The sequence below is a fragment of the Castor canadensis genome, chromosome 17 (genome assembly GCF_047511655.1).
Source record: "Castor canadensis chromosome 17, mCasCan1.hap1v2, whole genome shotgun sequence".
Classification (NCBI taxonomy): Eukaryota; Metazoa; Chordata; class Mammalia; order Rodentia; family Castoridae; genus Castor; species Castor canadensis.
In genome coordinates, this window is record NC_133402.1 from 51,654,533 (window position 1) to 51,673,089 (window position 18,557).

Sequence of the window (18,557 nt, forward strand, 5' to 3'; positions counted from 1 at the left end):
ACAGTTGGTCCACGAAACGTGAGTATCTAGAGAGTCTCCTCGCAGTCTCTGGGCTTTGACAACTGTCTTTACCACTCCTCTTCAGCCCAGTCTCTGCACACAACATGAAGGAAGCTTTTGGCTCCTTGAGCCCACGGTTCTGTTTCACATTATCTCAGGGATATAGGATTGCTCTGATGTTTCTGCCTCCCCAGCCCCCCACCTCTACTGAGGATTAGCTGTCTTCGGGAAATACATGAAACACTATTTTCCATCAGTGGATTAGCCAGCGGATTAAGGAATCTTGGCTAATTTATCATCTCACAGCTTTATAGTAACTCCTTTTAAATAAGACGTAGAACTGCTTCCCCTAAAAGGAGAAACTATAAAAAGTGGGCCCATTCATCAATATTTGTAAAACCAGATGTTCCTTAGCCCCATAGGGCCTGCTCACACCAGAGAGAAATGGAGCCACGGCCCTGCCAACAAGGCCTGCGTTCAGGCACATCTCTCCATCAGCCAGGTGTCTAACTGGGACAGAACCCAAAGTATAGGATGCCAGTCACACTTGGCCATCAGCTCTGCTATACTTTCATCCCGGATGAGTCCAACAGAGCTAGGGTGGTGCTGGAATCCTACCTTGGCCACCTTCTACATCCCATTTTTTATAGAGGCCATCTTTCCCAACAATCCATACAAAGTAGTAAATGTGCCAAGACCCCACAGGACACGATTGTCCCAAGCCTGAGAGACTACTTGGTAGCTCGTCCAGGCCTGGAAAAACCTATGGAGCCTATCAAGTTGGGATGCAGTTCCTGACAACAGGATCACAGCAAGGAGGGAGAAGGGCATAGGCTACCAGGGCAGATTCACAGGCCTCTCCTGTTCTGCCACCAGATGGGCCCAGATCAGCCCTGCCACAGTTAAGTTCAATGCTTCTTTCTGCTTTCTTGCCTCCCTCCCGCCAAGGCTTGTGTGGGTATGGTGAGGGTCTGCACCACAGTAGAAGCTTGGATCAGAGCAAGTGGAGGGAAGCTGCAGGCCCTACTGCAGCCTTTCCTGCCCTGCTACAGTGGCACTTCATCAGGGAGAGTGCTAGGCAGAGTCAGCTGTGGCTTGGGTAATTGCAGAGCCATGCAGGCTTGTTTGGGTTTGCCTGCCATAATATTCAAGGCTCCTTGTGGTCTGTGCTCCAGCCCTTCTGGTCCACAGAGGAATGAGAGCAAATCACCTGGAGTCCGCTCATCCTGAGTTAGCCTGAATGACATGTCCCAGCATGGGCCTCACTCACCCCACATTCCCACCCACCATCATCCAGCCCTCCCCCTACCTCCAGGCCTGCTTGGAGCCTCAGAAGAAATCTCGTATGACCGACCGTGAACATTCCCAGGCTCCAGAGGTAACCACAGCCATTGCCCAGCCCATCTGGCAGGCAGGGGCTTTCAATCTGCAGCTTCTTTAGGGAGGGAGTGTTTCTTGCCCCACAACCACAGCAGGGATAGAAGATGGAATGCAAGGGTTTTCTGCCAGATCCCCGTGGAAGCTGCCATCTCTGGCCCCCATGCAGTAACAAACACGAGCCAGTTTTTGAGCATTACCAACAAGCTGCATGCCATGAGGGAGGCCATGTATTACCTCGACTTGGTACCTGGGGGAAGGCATAGCCTCCCTGCCCTCCCCGCTGCAAAGTCAGGAGCCTGTGGATAAAATGCCAAAAAGAGCAACAAGGCTGGGGAGGAGCCAGAGGTCCAGACAGATATTCTTTCTATTCTTCCCCAGTCCTTCTGCAATTGACTAAGAGTCAGGTACCAAGTATGTCCCTGCCATAGTCCACAGTTTCTTGAGTCACTTGTCCCCCCAGGAAGTAGTCTTTTTTTTTTTTAAGAGGCAACTGGGTTTGAACTCAGGGCCTTATGCTTGATAGTCAGGTGCTTGAGCCACTCCACCAACCAGAAGTAGCCTCTTAATAGAAGGAAAAATAAGTTTCTTGTCTCCAAACCCCAAGTGGTGGGGATTCAGACTGTTTTGAACTTGACTGTGCCTGAAAGGACAGCCCTTGAATGTCCATAAAGAATGAATTCACTCGAGGTGGCTACATGCACTGGCTGGCAAGTGCTGCTGTGGAGAGAGGCTTTTTGTTTTGTTTGTAGAAACAAACGCACCACCCTCCTGTAAACATGGAGCACCAGAGGGCACACTGTACCTTCCCAACAAATTGGACTTGGGTGCACCTGGAGGACTAACCCCCAGGGAAAATCTGGAGTCTTGTTCCACAAACAATAGCTGTCCTGCCTGGTAAAGAAGGACACCAAGAGCCCAAAGAGCGGTCAGGCAACTTGGTCCACTGCAGGACCCAGTAACCCCAGCTTCCCCACTGATATGGAGCTGGATGCCTCACCTGAACAAGCCATCAAATAGGGAACTGCCAGGACCCAGGGTGGGAGTGCTTAGGGTATCTCAGCAAGTAGGCCATTCTAAAACCCCCAAGTCAAATAGACAAAAATGCTTGGCCTTGAATTAGATCAGCAGAGTTCTGTGACCTGGACATTTAACAATCTCAACTGCCAAAGAGATCCAAACCAAAAGGAAAGGGTGGGCCTGGTTCCTACTGTGTGAATTTCAAGTCCTGAAGCCCAACAACCTCTATGAGTCATAGGAACCTTAATGTGACATCACAGCATCACTGGGCCAGCCTGAAGCACTGGATGCCATAAAAAAACAGTTGAAGAAAGAATTTCATGGCTCAGTATTTTTAAAAAACAGCAAGACGTGAAACTGGAGTCAAAAATAACTTTGCTGTGAGCTTCTGAGGCAAAACCACCAAGATGCTTGCTGGGCCTGCGCCGGGCCCCACAGCAGCCTCCCAGGCTCTGGGTCACCATCCACATCTCCAATCTCCAGACCTTTGCCCTAAGGAAGGCCCAAGGCCTCTGCAACTTGCAGACTCTACCAGAACCTGTCACTTATGAGGGTACCTGACCCTACACAGCAGTCCTCCCAGCCTCAGAGAGACCATGAAGGAAGCCAAGGGAGCCAATGGCGAGAGCTCATGCAGGAAGGCTATTTGGGGGAACAGGCTTTCTCTGCTTGCTTGTTGGTGTTCCAGTTCTGTGAAAAGGACTCCCAGACCTCTTGACAGCACCCTTACAAGAGCACAAGGGGAAAGAGCACCCAGGTCAGGCCTATGCCTGGACCCCCACTAAGTACCCTTCACCAAGCAGGCAGGTCTAGCAACCACAGGGTCCAGTCTGGAATCCTCCACGGGTGGCCACAATGGAGAGGCTTGACCTGGGGTCAGAGCAGATAAAACAAGGCTCCAAAGAAGTCCTGGCCCTACCTGACACACTGACGTCTGCAGCCCAGCCAACAAGATAGACACAGCAAGAGATGTTGAGTGAGGGGCAGTATGGGAAAGACCAGGGTGGCAGTGGCACAGGAGTAGAAGAAGTGGATGGACCTAAGTGCTGGACCCAAATCTGCACCCTACAGAAGCCAGAAAGAAGCAAAGCCAGATCATAGCAGCTGGGGCTTCTTGACTCTCAGTCCTATCTTTTCCTGGGACTCCTCAGGCTTCTGGGGTGGAGCCAGCTTTTTCAGCAGAGACTTGAGGCAGGCCAAGATGGTGAGTGACCTGAGGCAGCTGTAGGACAGGTGTATGTTGGGGAGGGGAGGGTCTGGGCATGAGGACAGGCTCAGAGTGGAACCCCTCAAGGGACATATGTGCAGTGTGTGTGAGGCACAGCAGTACCTCCTGAGAACTCCCACAGGGATTTTGAGGAGCAAAATGTCCCCCAAGGAAAATCTAAATTCCACTATTAGAAAATATATTTTTCCAGAAGCCATTGTGATAACTTTTTTTTTTTTTTTTTTCAGTACTGGGGCTTGCGCTCAGGGCCTTCATCTTGAGCCACTCCACCAGCCCTACTTTTGTAAAGGGTTTTTCGAGATAGGGTTTCACAAACTATTTGCCCAGGCTGGCTTACATCAGATCCTCCTGATTTCTGCCTCCTGAGTAGCTGGGATTACAGGCATGAGCCACTGGTGCCTAGTCCATTATGGTAACTTGATTCATGTTATCAAGAAGTACACAAGTCACAAGAAGTACACATCTTTAAGATGGTGAAACATGCTATAATCTCAGCACTCAGGAGGCTTAGGCAGGAGGATTGTGAGCTCGAGGCCAGCCTGAGCTACAAAGGGAGACCCTGTCTCACAAAACAACAACAAAAAGATACACATCTTTGAAGAACTTCAATATTGGACCCTGATACCTGCTCCCTAGTACATCTCACCTCCTGTGTTCTCCTCCTTCCTGAGGCTGGGGAAAAGACTTCAGGAGATTTTTTTCTCTTGCCTCCCATTCTCCTGCTTAGCCAGATACTGGCTTCTCACTGGCAGCTCACAGGATCCCTGGAACTTGAGTTTAGCAGTCAAAAGAGGCCTGTGGAGATCCACTTCTGCTGCTCCCATGCCGCAGGCCACCTGGTGCTTTCCCACCCAGCCCCTCACACACCACAGCTGGCACTGCCTAGCAATGCCAATAGCTTCACAGTAGTGCTCAGAGAACCCCAGGAGGCTTCACTATCCCCATTCACAAAGGGAGGAAACCGGCTATGGGATGATATCCCTGCCCAAGGTCACCTAGGTGATCCATGGTGGAGGTAGCCCTTAAATCCAGGAGGGCAGGTATGTCAGGCATCTAATGGGCAGGTGGCTTGCTGAGACCCAAGAGGAACAGCTCCTCCTCATAGCAGCTGAACAAGTCTTGGCTGCTCAGAATATAGCATCAGTTGGGATCAGGGCCCTGATGGGCTCAACAGAGAAACTAGTGATGTCCCAAACAGTAACCTCACGGGGATAAGGAAGGGTCCCTCCCACACAGGGCAGGCCAGGGCATGGGCAAGGGCTCCCGGGCTTGTGACCTCAGAGTCCAGCCTGCTGGATTTTATGATCACAGAGCCCTGAGCAAGAACTTCCAGTCTTACCTTTCAGGAAGGTCAAGTTTGGTCTGTAGGAAACTTTTAGGTGATACTACTCAAAACACCGCCTAAACTGTTTAACAAGGGAAGCTGAGGACACTCTAACCCTTAGTGGTTGAGATCAGGATCATATGGGGAAGATGCAGGCTAGGTGCATACCTCACCAGGGCTGGTCCAGGAGCAAGCCATTATTAACACCCTATCTGCATCTGGAGTGATGCTCATTGCTGAGGAACTGGGTGGGAGGATGAAGTGAAAGCTGCAAAAGAAAGTCCTTGGAAAGTTCCAGGCCTCAGATAAGCATCAGAAGGATGATGATAAGGATAAGAACGTGAGGTCTCATACTCTTCATACTCTTGAGGACTTTCCATCTAAAACAACAGTTCAGTGAGTTCTAATTGGCCAGGACAGCCTAAAGACTGCATCTGTTCTGGGAGGGCACTGACGGGCAGAGACAAGGCAAAGGACCACATACCTTCAAGGCCATCCCATACAAATGGACGTTTGAAAAATAATGTGCACAGTTTATAAAAAAGGTATTTCTGCTCTCTCTGCTTCCGGCTTCCATTCCACCTGGCCCAATGCCAGGTGGGGCCACCATTGCTTTTTTTTAATGCCTTTCTCTTGCCTATAATAAACTCTATTTAAAAAAAAAAAGCACAGCAACTAAGAGATAGCATAGATAAATGGGACCTCATAAAACTAAAAAGCTTCTGTTTATCAAAAGAAATGGTCTCTAAACTGAAGAGAACACCCACAGAGTGGGAGAAAATATTTGCCAACTATACATCAGACAAAGGACTGATAACCAGAATATAGAGGGAACTTAAAAAACTAAATTCTCCCAAAACTAATGAACCAATAAAGAAATGGGCAAGTGAACTAAACAGAACTTTCTCAAAAGAAGAAATTCTAAGGGTCAAAAAACACATGAAAAAATGCTCACCATCTCTAGCAATAAAGGAAATGCAAATTAAAACCACACTAAGATTCCACCTCACCCCTGTTAGAATAGCCATCATTAGCAACACCACCACCAACAGGTGTTGGCGAGGATGTGGTGAAAAAGGAACTCTCATACACTGTTGGTGGGAATGTAAACTAGTACAACCACTCTGGAAAAAAATTTGGAGGCTACTTAAAAAGCTAAACATTGATCTACCATTTGATCCAGCATACCACTCTTGGGGATATACCCAAAAGACTGTGACACAGGTTACTCCAGAGGCACCTGCACACCCATGTTTATTGCGGCACTATTCACAATAGCCAAGTTATGGAAACAGCCAAGATGCCCCACCACTGACGAATGGATTAAGAAAATGTGGTATCTATACACAATGGAATTTTATGCAGCCATGAAGAAGAATGAAATCCTATCATTCACAAGTAAATGGATGGAATTGGAGAACATCATTCTGAGTGAGGTTAGCCTGGCCCAAAAGACCAAAAATCGTATGTTCTCCCTCATATGCGGACATTAGATCAAGGGCAAACACAACAAGGTGATTGGACTTTGAACACATGAATAAAAGCGAGAGCACACAAAGGAGGAGTGAGTATAGGTAAGACACCTAAAAAACTACCTAGCATTTGTTGCCCTTAATGCAGAGAAACTAAAGCAGATACCTTAAAAGCAACTGAGGCCCATAGGAAAAGGGGACCAGGAACTAGAGAAAAGGTTAGATCAAAAAGAATTAACCTAGAAGGTAACACACATGCACAGGAAATTAATGTGTCAACTCCCTTTATAGCTATCCTTATCTCAACCAGCAAAAACACTTGTTCCTTCCTATTATTGCTTATACTCTCTCTTCAACAAAATTAGAGATAAGGGCAAAATAGTTTCTTCTGGGTACTGAGAGGGTAGGGGGGAGAGGGAGGGGGCAGAGTGGGTGGTAAGGGAGGGGGTGGGGGCAGGGGGGAGAAATGACCCAAGCCTTGTATGCACATATGAATAATAAAACAATAAAAGAAAAAAAAACGGTATTTCTAAGCTGGGCATGGTGGTTCATGCCTGTAATCCCAGCACTTGAGAAGCTGAGGTAAGACTGTGAAATCAAGGCCAGCCTGGACTACATAGTGAGACCCCCATCTCAAAAAGAAAAAAAAAAGGCTATTTCTAAAAACAAGTAAAAGAGTATGAACCCAATTCAGAAGTTAAAGGACTGGGTTTCTGATGGCACTAAAGACCCAAGGGCAGTTGAACTTCCTGCTGATCTGAGAGGTATAGTGGTCTGGGAGGACCTGGGGAAGCTGCCCTGATTCCTTGCTTGCTTGGCAGGCACCAGCACAGTCCTGCTCATCTCACCAGCCATTTCCTACTCTCCTGCCTTCAGAGAAACTTGTCTCCAAGATTTTGCAGACATCACTTCTCAGGGGTAAGCCCATGATAACTCTGTCATTCACCCAAGTCTTGACCTCTCTGTGCCCCTATCTCCACTCCACTCCAGAGCCTCTGCTTGGGTCAGACTCCTACTGCTCTGCTCAAAGTTCCACACATGAAGCTCAAAGTCCCAGGCACCTGCTTCTGTCACCTCACACAAGAGGACTCATAGCCTTTATCTGGCATGCTGGGCTCCTCCTGTACATGTTCCCAGCTGTCTCCAGTGGTCCAGTTACCTGCTCCCAATGCGAGACCTGGCTCTGTCACCAGCAGATTCAGTCCTGGAAAGTTCCTGAAGGTGGGACTGGGTTTCACATGGAGCCATACACAGAATGGGCTCCATGAATGTGCATACACAGAGGGAACCCATCACATGGACTCTGAGAGCAGGTCAGAGTCTTTTGGGCAGGAAAGGGTCTAGCTTCACTAGGCAGTGGGAAATTGGGAGCAAGTACTTCTGATGCTGTCACAAAAACGCCCATACCACCACCAAGTCTTGGATAGTGAAAATGGCAACAGCAAGAGCACCTAACATGTCAGCAGTACATGGCATTGCTGAGCACTGGGTGACTTGCTCCACAAGTAAACACATTTAATTCTCTCAGAAGCCTGAGGAATATTCCAGATTTGGAAAATGAGGCACAGAGAGGCTTAGTATCTTGCCCAAGGTCATCAAGCTAGGCTGAAGTGAAGCCAGAACTGCTCACTTTTCCTCAGTCCTCCCCATAAGTTCTCCCAGTTTCATGGTCTCAGGCCTTTGCTTTGCAGAGGTGCTGCTGGAGATGACTAAGATGGAGTACGGACTCAGGCTCTCGTGGTGGTGCCAAATGGACCACAAACACCCACAGGGGCGGCCTTGCCACACTGGGCCACCCCAGCCTGTTGAGTAGGAAGGACTAGAAACCTCCATAATGGGGTATCCTGCTCAAGTCACCTAAGGGGCTGGAGGCTCTGTGATTCATAAGGTAAACACCCTTTGCCACTGCCCACTGCAGTCTCCACGGTTTTCCCTGGAAAGGTGTTCTGCAGGATGGAGGTGTGAGGAACTGTTTTCCTCTAGGAAGCCACTATTAAGTAGACTTCCTTGGAGGGGAGGAAGGGGCAGTAAGGCAGGGGCAGGTCAGAGCAGAATAGTGTGATTCACACTGACACCTTGTTTTTTTGATGGTGGTGGTACTGGGGTTTGAACTCAGGGTCTCCCACTTGCTGGGCAGGCACTCTACCACTTGAGCCATGTCTCCGACCCCACACGGATGTCTTTGAAGGAGTCAGTGTTGGGGTGACTATGACTTCCTACCTTCTAGAACACAGATGCACTTCAGGACCTAGCATATGGTAAGGAGTACCTGCTGAGGGGGTGGCCCCTGAGGCCAGCACTCATAGACCAAGTATGGAGCCCAGCTGAATGAGCCACTGGGGAAGGACAGCGGTAGTCACCTGGTTCTAGGCTTCAGGAGCGGGCTGGACCATCCAAAAAAGGGCCTACTGTGGGCTTGCCCTCTGTTGAGCTGATCCCAAAAGGAAGGGATAGGGAAACCTAAAACCCCTGGTGGCAACAGTACTGGCTGTGGTTAGGATGTCTCAGCTACAGTCCCAAGGCCAGGAGAGAAAGGTGGGCCTGGAAAACAAATGACAGTAGAACCCCAGAAGAGCATGGTTGGATTAATCCAAATGCAATTGTACAAAAGTGGGTTGAGCCTTAAGCCTTCACCTGGGGCTTCGTCTGTGGAATCAACATATCCTCAGGACACACTGAGTCCATCAGGAACACTTCTCACTTGGTGGCACCCAGGAACACATAGCCATGGTCAGTTTTGCAAAGCAGGTGACTGACAGGTTCATATGGTTGACATCTGGTAGAGGGTAGATTGCTATACAGATTTCTAAAGGGGTTGAATGGTGTGAGGTAGGACAAGGGTGCCACAGGAATGTCCAGACACCCAGTCACGGGCTACAGGACACCCTTCACTTAAATGGTGATGCAAGTTTCTTGCACAGTTACTACCATATTCCTAACTGCTAACACTTAACAAAACCTTCATGTGCACCCCTAAAACAGTGACAGGAAATGTTTTTAGTGTTATACTACTCTGGATCCAGTGAAGCTATTTTTAACCATCTTCTCAGACTTCATTTCCAATTTTATCCTATAAAGACCTAATTGATTCCACCTCCCCTGATCTCTCACTTGACAAGGTTGTGAAGAACATTATACAGTCTCTGATGGGTTTGAAGTGATTTTTTTAAAGTCTCTGCACATTGCTCAGATCTTTCTCTTGGTACAGGCCTTCTTCTTAAGAGTTAACAGGCTTTCCAAAATGTCTCTACACCTTATCCTGGAGTCCTCCAACACCTGGCCTCTCCCTTGTGTGCTTCCGTCTGTGCAGTCTTAGCTGGGATACTGTGACACTCCTATGTGACATGGTATGGAAGAGCTTTTCTCACCTCGCCCAAGATCCAGAGATGGGGAAAGGACACTATGCTACTTTAGCTGCATTTCTGTTAGAGACATCAAGGGTTCTTTGCAACCCTCCTTTGGGTTGAACTGGGGACCACACACATACACACACACCGCTTTTGCAACTCTTTCTTTTCCTAGTCAGCCACATGTTCCTCCCACAGCCTTACTCTAACCATAAGCTGGCATGGGAGAAGGGGATCTGTGGAGTCCCTGCCTGGCATCACGAGCCAAGGTGGTTGGAAAATTTTTAAATTTTGTCTTGCCCCTTGTCCTATTTCATGTCACATGTCAGCCATCCTGGGCTTTGCTCAGTCCCTGGATGTGTCCACTGGCCCCTCCAGATCTGCTCATTTTGCCAGGGCCACTTTGTATCCCATAAGTGAGATGCCTTCCTGGGCATGTACCCAGTGCTGGCTGCCATCTGTAAGTTGCCAATGTAAGCTCCAGAGAGAGGGGCCCATATCTGTCTTGCTAATCAGGGTCATATTAAGGGCCACAGAGAACATTTATTGAGCAGCTACCCAGAACCAGGCATGGGCCAAACACTTTGCCCACAATCTTCACCAAAAATGTGGGAGGCAGAGCCCAGGACCATCTGAATATTACAGCTAAATGTACCAGGGTTTGGAGAACTGAAGGGATTTCTCCAAAGTTACTTGAAGGAACAGTGCCAGGCTCGAACCCAGAGCCTGGGCTTTCAATTCATTGCTCACCTGCATGTCCCTAGAGGGCCCACTCAGCCATGAGTGGGATGTAGGGACAGTGTTTCTTTGAAAGCTCTGTTGTGACTCAGGCCATATCTGGGTAGGCACACCCTGGCAGCACGCTGAATTGGTGATTTAGGAGTCCAGTGGCTTGCCAGGGCTTAGATGGCTCTAAGAGCCAGGATCCCAGGGCAGGCACTGCTATTTCATTAATTAGGGCTGAAAAACAGGTCTATTATAACTATGTTTGTTTTTTTTTTTTTTTTTAAAACCTAGTACCTGCCAGGTGTGGTGGTTTATGCCTACCACCACACTGCACTCAGGAGGCTGAGGCAGGAGGATCATGAGTTCGAGACTAGCCTGGACTACACAGTGAGATTCTGGCCCTATAATAAAAATAAAAATAAGATAACCCAGCACCTGCTGATCAACTTTAAATGGTCCAAATGCCAGACCAAGTACAATCAATCATCATGCCTTACCTGAGTGAGGACGTCCAGCTGGCCCACGATGTGCTCCAGTGTGCTGGTCAGCGTCTGGGGCATGCTGACAGGCTCTTGGGGCTGGCTCTGCATGGACTCCAGACTCTTGCCTCTGCCTGAAGGAACAGGCAAATCCACTTCTGGCTAAAGACAGAGAAATGTCTGTTCAGTACTTGAGGAAATGCTAAGAAGATATCCCCTTTAATGGACTACCTAGAAAACTACCAGTAAACTTGAGAAAATGACTTCCAAGTGTTGGTAAGAAATGGCAGTATGAAGAGGTTCCCATATCCAGATCCATGTACCCATCTTTCAGAGCAGAGACCACAGTGAGGAGTGGAATCAGAATGTCTGGCAGTCTAGGCTGGAAAGAACTTGTGAATGCCCTCAGAGGCCCTCAGGTAGGCTGACCCATCCTTATGGGGTTGGGGACACCGAAGACTACCTGGCTCTGAAGTCACCTTCAGTCAGTCCCACTCCAGTTCCCTACCCAAACATAGGGTGTCCCATGCTTTACTAAAGCCTCGTAAAGGCCTAACTTCTGTGGCCCAGAACCCGAGATTGGAGGGATTTTCTAGCCCCACCCTAACCCAGATCTCCTGAGAAAACAAAGATTTTGGTGTGAATGTCCTGGCAAGATGGCTCAAAGGAGACAGAATGAATAAGACAGGCACTATTGGTCTGTTTCCAACATGACTCCAAGAAAGTGAGATGTTTGGTATTTCTGTCTAAGGTCCTTCAGCCCCTGAAATCATGACAGTTGGATTTCTGGCTCTGTAAATAGATGAAGTCTTCTGACCCAGGAAGCACATGCATGTGTTCATTAGGTGGGACGCCTAGAGCCACAGTGCCCAAGGGCAGGCCAACAGATGGTCCACTTCTGGTTTGGGAGCATGCAGCTCCTCTGTGAATTGTTCTCTGCAGGACTGCTATTCTCAGTGATGCCCCACATTCAGCCAGCCCCAAAGCCTCAGTGACTGGCAAAATATAGCCTATCTCCCAACTCTTTTGGGGCTTTGGTTCTAAACCACTATCTTATTAATGCACATTTCAAACATTACCACATCACACCTCATCTTTGCCAGTATTTTGGGAGAAAATCCAAGCCCCTTGACAAGGCACTCTGATCCAGCCTGCCTCCTTCCATGGCTCCTCTCCTTCTCTGCACCCTCACATCCAGATCAACAAAGCCCTCTCTATAGGGAGGCCCTCACCCACCCTTCCTCTCTTGGTCCAGGCATCTGGTCCTCCCTTGCCTCCCCATCTCCCACTCCTAATCAGGAGCTCCTCTGTGTCCTGCCTATCTGGACCTGGCCCATCCCTGCCCTGTTCCTCCAGCCACCCTACCTCCAGGGCAAGGGTCAAGACACATGAGTAGATGAATCAATGCTGGCCTGCCTATAGGGTCCACTATCTACCCATGTATTTGTACTTCTCTTGTCTCCCACATGCACTCATCACTCCTCCTTTCCCAAATCCAGGATGTTACTGGGCTCAAAGCCTGCCACCTAGGCTAGGCACAGACGCTCACACCTGTAATTCCAGCTATTCAGGAGGTAGATATTGGGAGGACTACAGTTCAAGGCCAGTCCAAAAGTTAGTGAGACTCCCATCTCAACAAACAAGCAGTGCATGATGGTACACACCTATCACCCCAGCTACACAGGATGTGCACATAGGATTGCAGTCCAAGGTTGGGCCTGGGCAAAAAGTGAGAGACCCTATCCAAAAAATTAAGGCAAAAAGTACAGAAGGCATAGCTCAAGTGGTAGAGTGCTTACCTAGCAAGCCCAAGGCTGAGTTCAAACCCCAATACTGGGGCGGGGTGGGGGGGAAGCCTGCCAACTACCTATATGCCACAAAGCCAAAGCTACTGTCCCAAACAGCACCCCAGTACCCAGTGCCACAGCCAGTGGAATAAACTGGCTATGACTGGGGCTTACCTAGGATGCCTGCACACCCACCCACCACCCAGCCCTGACAATAGAGTAGCTGCCTGCATGCCCACCATCAGTAGCTGGCTTGCATCTCCTGTGAACTTCCTGGTTCTTGTAATAATCCTCAAAAGCCCAGACCAGGAAAGATGCTCTGCTTTGGTCATGCTCACCTGGGCCAGCATCAGAGTCCTTGAAAAGAATCAGCCCAGGAGAGGATTCACAACTGACAGGAGGAATGCAAGGGCCATTTAACATGTGGTCCCTACCTGCATATTTTCCTTTATTGGGAAAGAGTTTTCTTCTCATAAACTGCAAACTCTCAAGGGCATGTTGACTTGAACTTGGAAAAATGCATGCCCTGATGGCTAAAGGAGAACTTGAATGTAAGATATTAGCCAGAGGGACATTCTTGAGAACAGAAGCAGCACCATGCCCTCGGCTGTGGTGCAGTGTGCTGTTATCATTCTCCAAGCCCTCGGCCATCAGGACTGGGGCTCTTCCAGTCCTCCAGGAAATCAATGCACTTCAGATCTCAATACCCACCTAGAAGCTCATTCTCAAAGTAAACATTTCAGAAGGCCACCAGACTTGCCAGGACAGCCTCTAGCCACCTCAGCGGCCCCCAGGCCCAGGAAGTTCTATCAGGAGACATAGTAGAGGGCAGAGGGTAAGAGGCTGACTTCTTGGTGCCTGCACCTCCTCATCTATAAAATGGGGGAGATGACTAGTTTGTGAGAGGTGCTCATATGAAGTCACCAGCAGGCTGAGAAATTTTCAGTCCTTCTAGACAGTTATACTCTTTCCCTAGTCACTGAGTCCCCACAGCAACTCCAAGGAAGGCTCTACTGTTCCAACAGCAGGCATCCTCATGGGGTAGGCCAGACTGGTGCTGCCTGCTGCCTGGGAAGGAGGGAATTGAAATTCTGTTTCTTCTTTTTGGTGAGATTATGGTTTGAACTCAGGGCTTCAGGTGCTCCACTGCTTGAGACACATTTCCAGTCCATTTTGCTCTGGTTATTTTGGAGATGGGGGTCTCTTGAACTATTTGCCTGGGCTAGCCTCAAACAGCAATCCTCCTGATCACAGTTTCTCAAGCAGCTAGGTGGTGTGAGCCACCAGTGCCCAGCCTGAATGTTTCTTGAATTGTACAGAAAATGCCAATACTGAGAGCTGAGCATCTGGAAATGATGGGTGATAGGGTGGGGGTGAGAGTATCAACTTTTAGCAATAGAAAGCCAAAGGAAAGACGGCAGCCCCAATGCCGTGAGCTGGAGAGCTGGCCTATAGGAAAGAGAGAAGTTCTCATCTACACCGTGCTTTCCTGGGCCGTCTCTGCATTACAACAAAGGAAACTGATGGGAAAGGAAAATGCCCAGCCTCAGTCTGAGCCACTTCCCTGCTTCTTGCCCACTCTCATAAGAAGACATTGTAACATGTAATACACTACCAGTCTGGCAACTACTGTCACTTACTTGCCCCCACTACATGCCGATTTACTGTCACCTCATTTAATGCATGTCCCCTCACTGAATCCTTATGATGGTCCTTCACAACAGGGATAACTAATCTTATTTTCCAGATAGGGAAAACTGGGCTCAGATAAGTTAAGTAACTTGCCCTAAGTCACCTGGCAGGAGAGCTAGGATCTGAACATGAAGCACAGACTCTTCCCACAGATCAGGTGGCCTTTGGCAGGTGACATCACCTGCAGCTGCTTTCATGTGCACAGCTTCTCTCTTGCGTCTCCGTGGAGGCCACTATCTCTCCTGGGTCTAACAGTTTTTGCATCATTCCCCACCCTGCCTTCCCAGCACAGAGCTGAGACTACAAAGGAGGCCCTCCACAAACATCTGTTATCTCAAAGAGCCCAGCCCACTGGGACAGTAGAATTCCTGTGTAACAAAACCTCAATGTCTGCACCGCAGCAAAGGGCCAGCAGCCCTGACCCTGGGGGCCTGCAGCCCTGGAGCTGGGTCATTTCCCCTAGAGCTTGGCACATAAGCAAGAAAGCCACATGCGAGGATGGGAAGAGACTCGTTATCATACCAGAGCCATGAGTAATGACCACAGCAGCATTTTGTCTGTCCAGCATCATAGGATCCAAGGTGCTTTGCCTGGTGCTTCTCAGTTAGGTAAATCAAGAGTAAGAGCTCAGCAACTAATCTACACATATAGAGTTCTACGCCAAGGCAACTTTTCACTTTCATCAAATACAAACACCTTAATAGCAGAACAAAAATGGTGAATCTCAAAAGAGGAATCTACTTGGGGGCGTGGCTCAGAGGGCCTGCGTCACAAACATGATGCCCTGAGTTCAAGCCCCAGTATCACAAAAAAAAAAAAAATCCACTTAAATTAACTTTGTGGAAATTTCCCTTGAGACCTGCAGGGTCCCCTTCTCATGCCACTCTTGTAGAATCTTAGGCTCTCATGGTAGATTAATGGGTCGCCTGTCTGGGTTCTTGTTTCCTTTGCCACCTGTCATATGCTACCAGGGCTCAACAATTCATACAGCAGGAACTGTATTAATAGCCATAGTTGATGCTCAGTAACCCAGACACATGAGGAATCAATCCATAAAAATTTACTGAAAAACAAACCAGAGCCAGTCACTGGTGACTCGAGCCTATAAACCTAGTGACTTAGGAGAGAGATCAGGAGGATCGTGGTTCGAGGCCAGCCCAAGAAAAAAGTTCACGAGACCCTATCTCAAAAAAACCCATTACAAAAAAAAAAAAATGCTGTCATGGAGATGAGGTGTTAAGTGGTAGAGTACCTGCTTTGCAAGCATGAAGCCCGAGTTCAAAAAAAGAACAAAGAAATTTCAAAACTCAATAATGAGAAAATATTCCAATTTTAAAAACTCAGCTAAATGATTTAAAGAGACATTTCACAAACACACAAAAAAGATGCTTTATGGCAGGGGCCACTAATGAGATGCAAGTTAAAATCACAGGGGATACCGCTACGTGCCTATTAGAGTGGCCTAAAGTTAAAAGACTGGTCATACCAAGTGTTGGTTGCTATGACTACTCTCAAAAACAGTTTGATGGTTACTTAAAATGTCAGGTATATAACTATGAAAAGTTCCAGCCATTACACTCCTATGTATTTATCCAGTAAAACAGAGGCACAGGTCCATAGAAAAATATGTACATGAAAGTTCCCAGTAGCTTTATTTCTAATAGTCAAATAATGAAAATAATCCAATATTCATAATCAGGTAAACAAACTGTGTTTCCAAATGTGTAAAGCCAGAGAATCTCGTTTCTGTGTAGTTCAACTCCCAAAGCCTTCACTTCTTCAGTGGAAGAGAGAAAAAAAAGCAGACATCCATGGGCAGGTTTTCCTAAGCAGTGGCTGTCCAGTCCTCAGCCACTTAGGACACAGTGGGACTACTGGGAACAACGTCTGCACACAGCTGGCCAGCAGTCAGGCATGGCTGGAGTCTGACCACAAGATACTGTGAGCTGACTTGACCAAACACCCCACTCTGGTGGGTGGAATGGATGATGATTAACACTTGATCGAGGTGGAAATTTCTCCTTTAGTTTTAATCTGTAACCCTGGCCCTTGCCCTCTGTCCAGCATTCTCCTGAAACTCTATAATAGATAAAAGTATCCAGGAACTGACTCATGGCTTGAGTTTAGGCCAGAGAGGGGAGAATGAGGTGACTTGGGCTCTCTCACTAGCACCCTTCTTGCACAGGCCCAGGCTCCGGGGAGCCTGTCTGCCCACTGCCCACTTAACACATCAGAGCATGTCACTGTTTCCAAAGCAGGGTTGAGGGCAAAATTGGAAGAAATGGACACATACGCCATGATTAAATCACTTCAGCTTTCACTGGACTATTCACCGCAGCCTGCTAAGTAAGCATGGGGGGTATAAGACACAGGTGTTTCTTAGTTCTGGCCTCTGACTGTGATGATGTGCCCTCATGAAAAGGCATCCCTGTCTGCCTGCCTCGATGCTTGCTAAACCTGGCCCTGGAGAGGGAGGTATGCAAGGGGCAAAGCTCACTTGGGCTTAGTCTCAGGTCCAGCTTCTCAAAAGGAAGAGGCAGGGCTATTTTCTCAAATCAAAGCTCAAAAAGAAACCTGGTACTGTATTCACCACACATATTTGCAGACTAGATATACTATAGCCTTATTTGCCCTATAATTTAGGGTTCCATCCTGGAATACAACACAAGACACTTCTGGTTCTAAAAGTAGCCCTGAACCCAAGAGTTATTTTGGTTTCTTAAAATCATCTAATTGTTTGGCCACCTCACTCACGTTCTCCCCAGCCAGCCCAGGCATGAGCATGGGTCTGTACTGCTGTTGGCTTGAACGTGCAGGGCACCCTCTGTGCCTTCTTCATGCCAGGCTCTGGGGTGGGCAATGTGCAGGACACCTGCAAAAGCTCAGGAACACAGAGACACAGGGCCTTGGACTCGAACAGCAGCCTGCAAACTGAATCAGATACTCCACAAACACAGACCACAGTCAGGCTCCAGGGCCACCCCTTGACCCCTGTGGGGAACACAGGTGTCCTTAAAATGGAGGATGAAGGATCTATATTCCTGATCAACCATGTCTCACACACAGAACTACTGCTGCCCAGGTCCCAGGACCAGACACAACATGGTACACTTTCTTATCTCAGGATCGCCTCTCAGAGAGACAGGGACAATAAGTGCACCTCTGTGGTTCTATTACACCTGTGGCTCACACACCTGCAAGCATATGGGAGATGGTGAGTGGACAAACCAATGCACCCCACTCTTCCCACTTAGGCCCATGGTAAGGCCGAGGTCCCTGCCCCAGAACTGCGACAGCCACTCCTGGGCTCATCCCCCACCAAACTGACAGCTCCCCAGTCTCACTCTGCAAGGATTTCCAAACATTTCCCCCCAGAGAGAGAATCCCCCTCAGGGGATTCATCAAAAGAACGAAAGGAATGCCCTGGCAGGCAAGAAATGGAAAGTTACTCAGTGTCCACATATGCCCCCAGGTCTTGGTGGGAGGTCTGTCTTACTGAAATGACACACATGTGTGAGGGAAGTCACAGGGAAAAAGGAGCAAGATGAAATGAAAGGGAAGGCTAAGCAACTTCAAACTGGTGAGGCTGTCAAGAAGTAGGCAGCCATGCCCACTGTGTAGCCAAAGCACTCCCCGCACAGAGGGGGTCCCTGGCCTTTTCTCCTGGAAGGATTCAGGGAGAGGGAAAATACCCAGCCTTTTGGGGCTGAAGACTTTCAGATCATCACACAACCAGAAACATACACTGGTGGCAGGAAGGTGGAACAAGGCATCAAGGGCAGGGAGGTCTAGGACCCCTGTCTGGTCCACAGAAATCTTGGGAGGAGATAGGACCATTCCAGTCAGGGAGAACTCTCCTGCCTACAGTCTACCTTGGACTTCCAGAGGAGTGGTATACCTCTGGAGCATCCTCAGAAACAACAATACAGATAAGCAGCCACCCCTACCACCTTGGTCCCACACCAGTGACTGAGCCTCAGATAAAAGCTTTCCCTTAGAACATAAACATGGCTCCCTTTAGGGCAGCTTTCGTTCAGTTCAGTTCCACAAACATTCCTGAGGGCCTAGTACAGCCATGCCGAGTATTTCAGGGTTACCTACGCCC

General features: G+C 48.5%; 1 protein-coding gene across 4 annotated transcripts in view; it reads right to left on the bottom strand.

The window, feature by feature from the left end:
• Nucleotides 1–18,557, bottom strand: part of Poc1a (POC1 centriolar protein A) — a 71,555-nt gene that overhangs the window by 10,596 nt on the left and 42,402 nt on the right. For all 4 annotated transcript variants that reach the window (XM_020162154.2, XM_074058885.1, XM_074058884.1 and 1 more), the window contains one exon: nucleotides 10,992–11,135. In XM_020162154.2, the coding sequence (XP_020017743.1) occupies nucleotides 10,992–11,135 (144 nt within the window). The remainder of the gene's footprint in view (nucleotides 1–10,991; nucleotides 11,136–18,557) is intronic.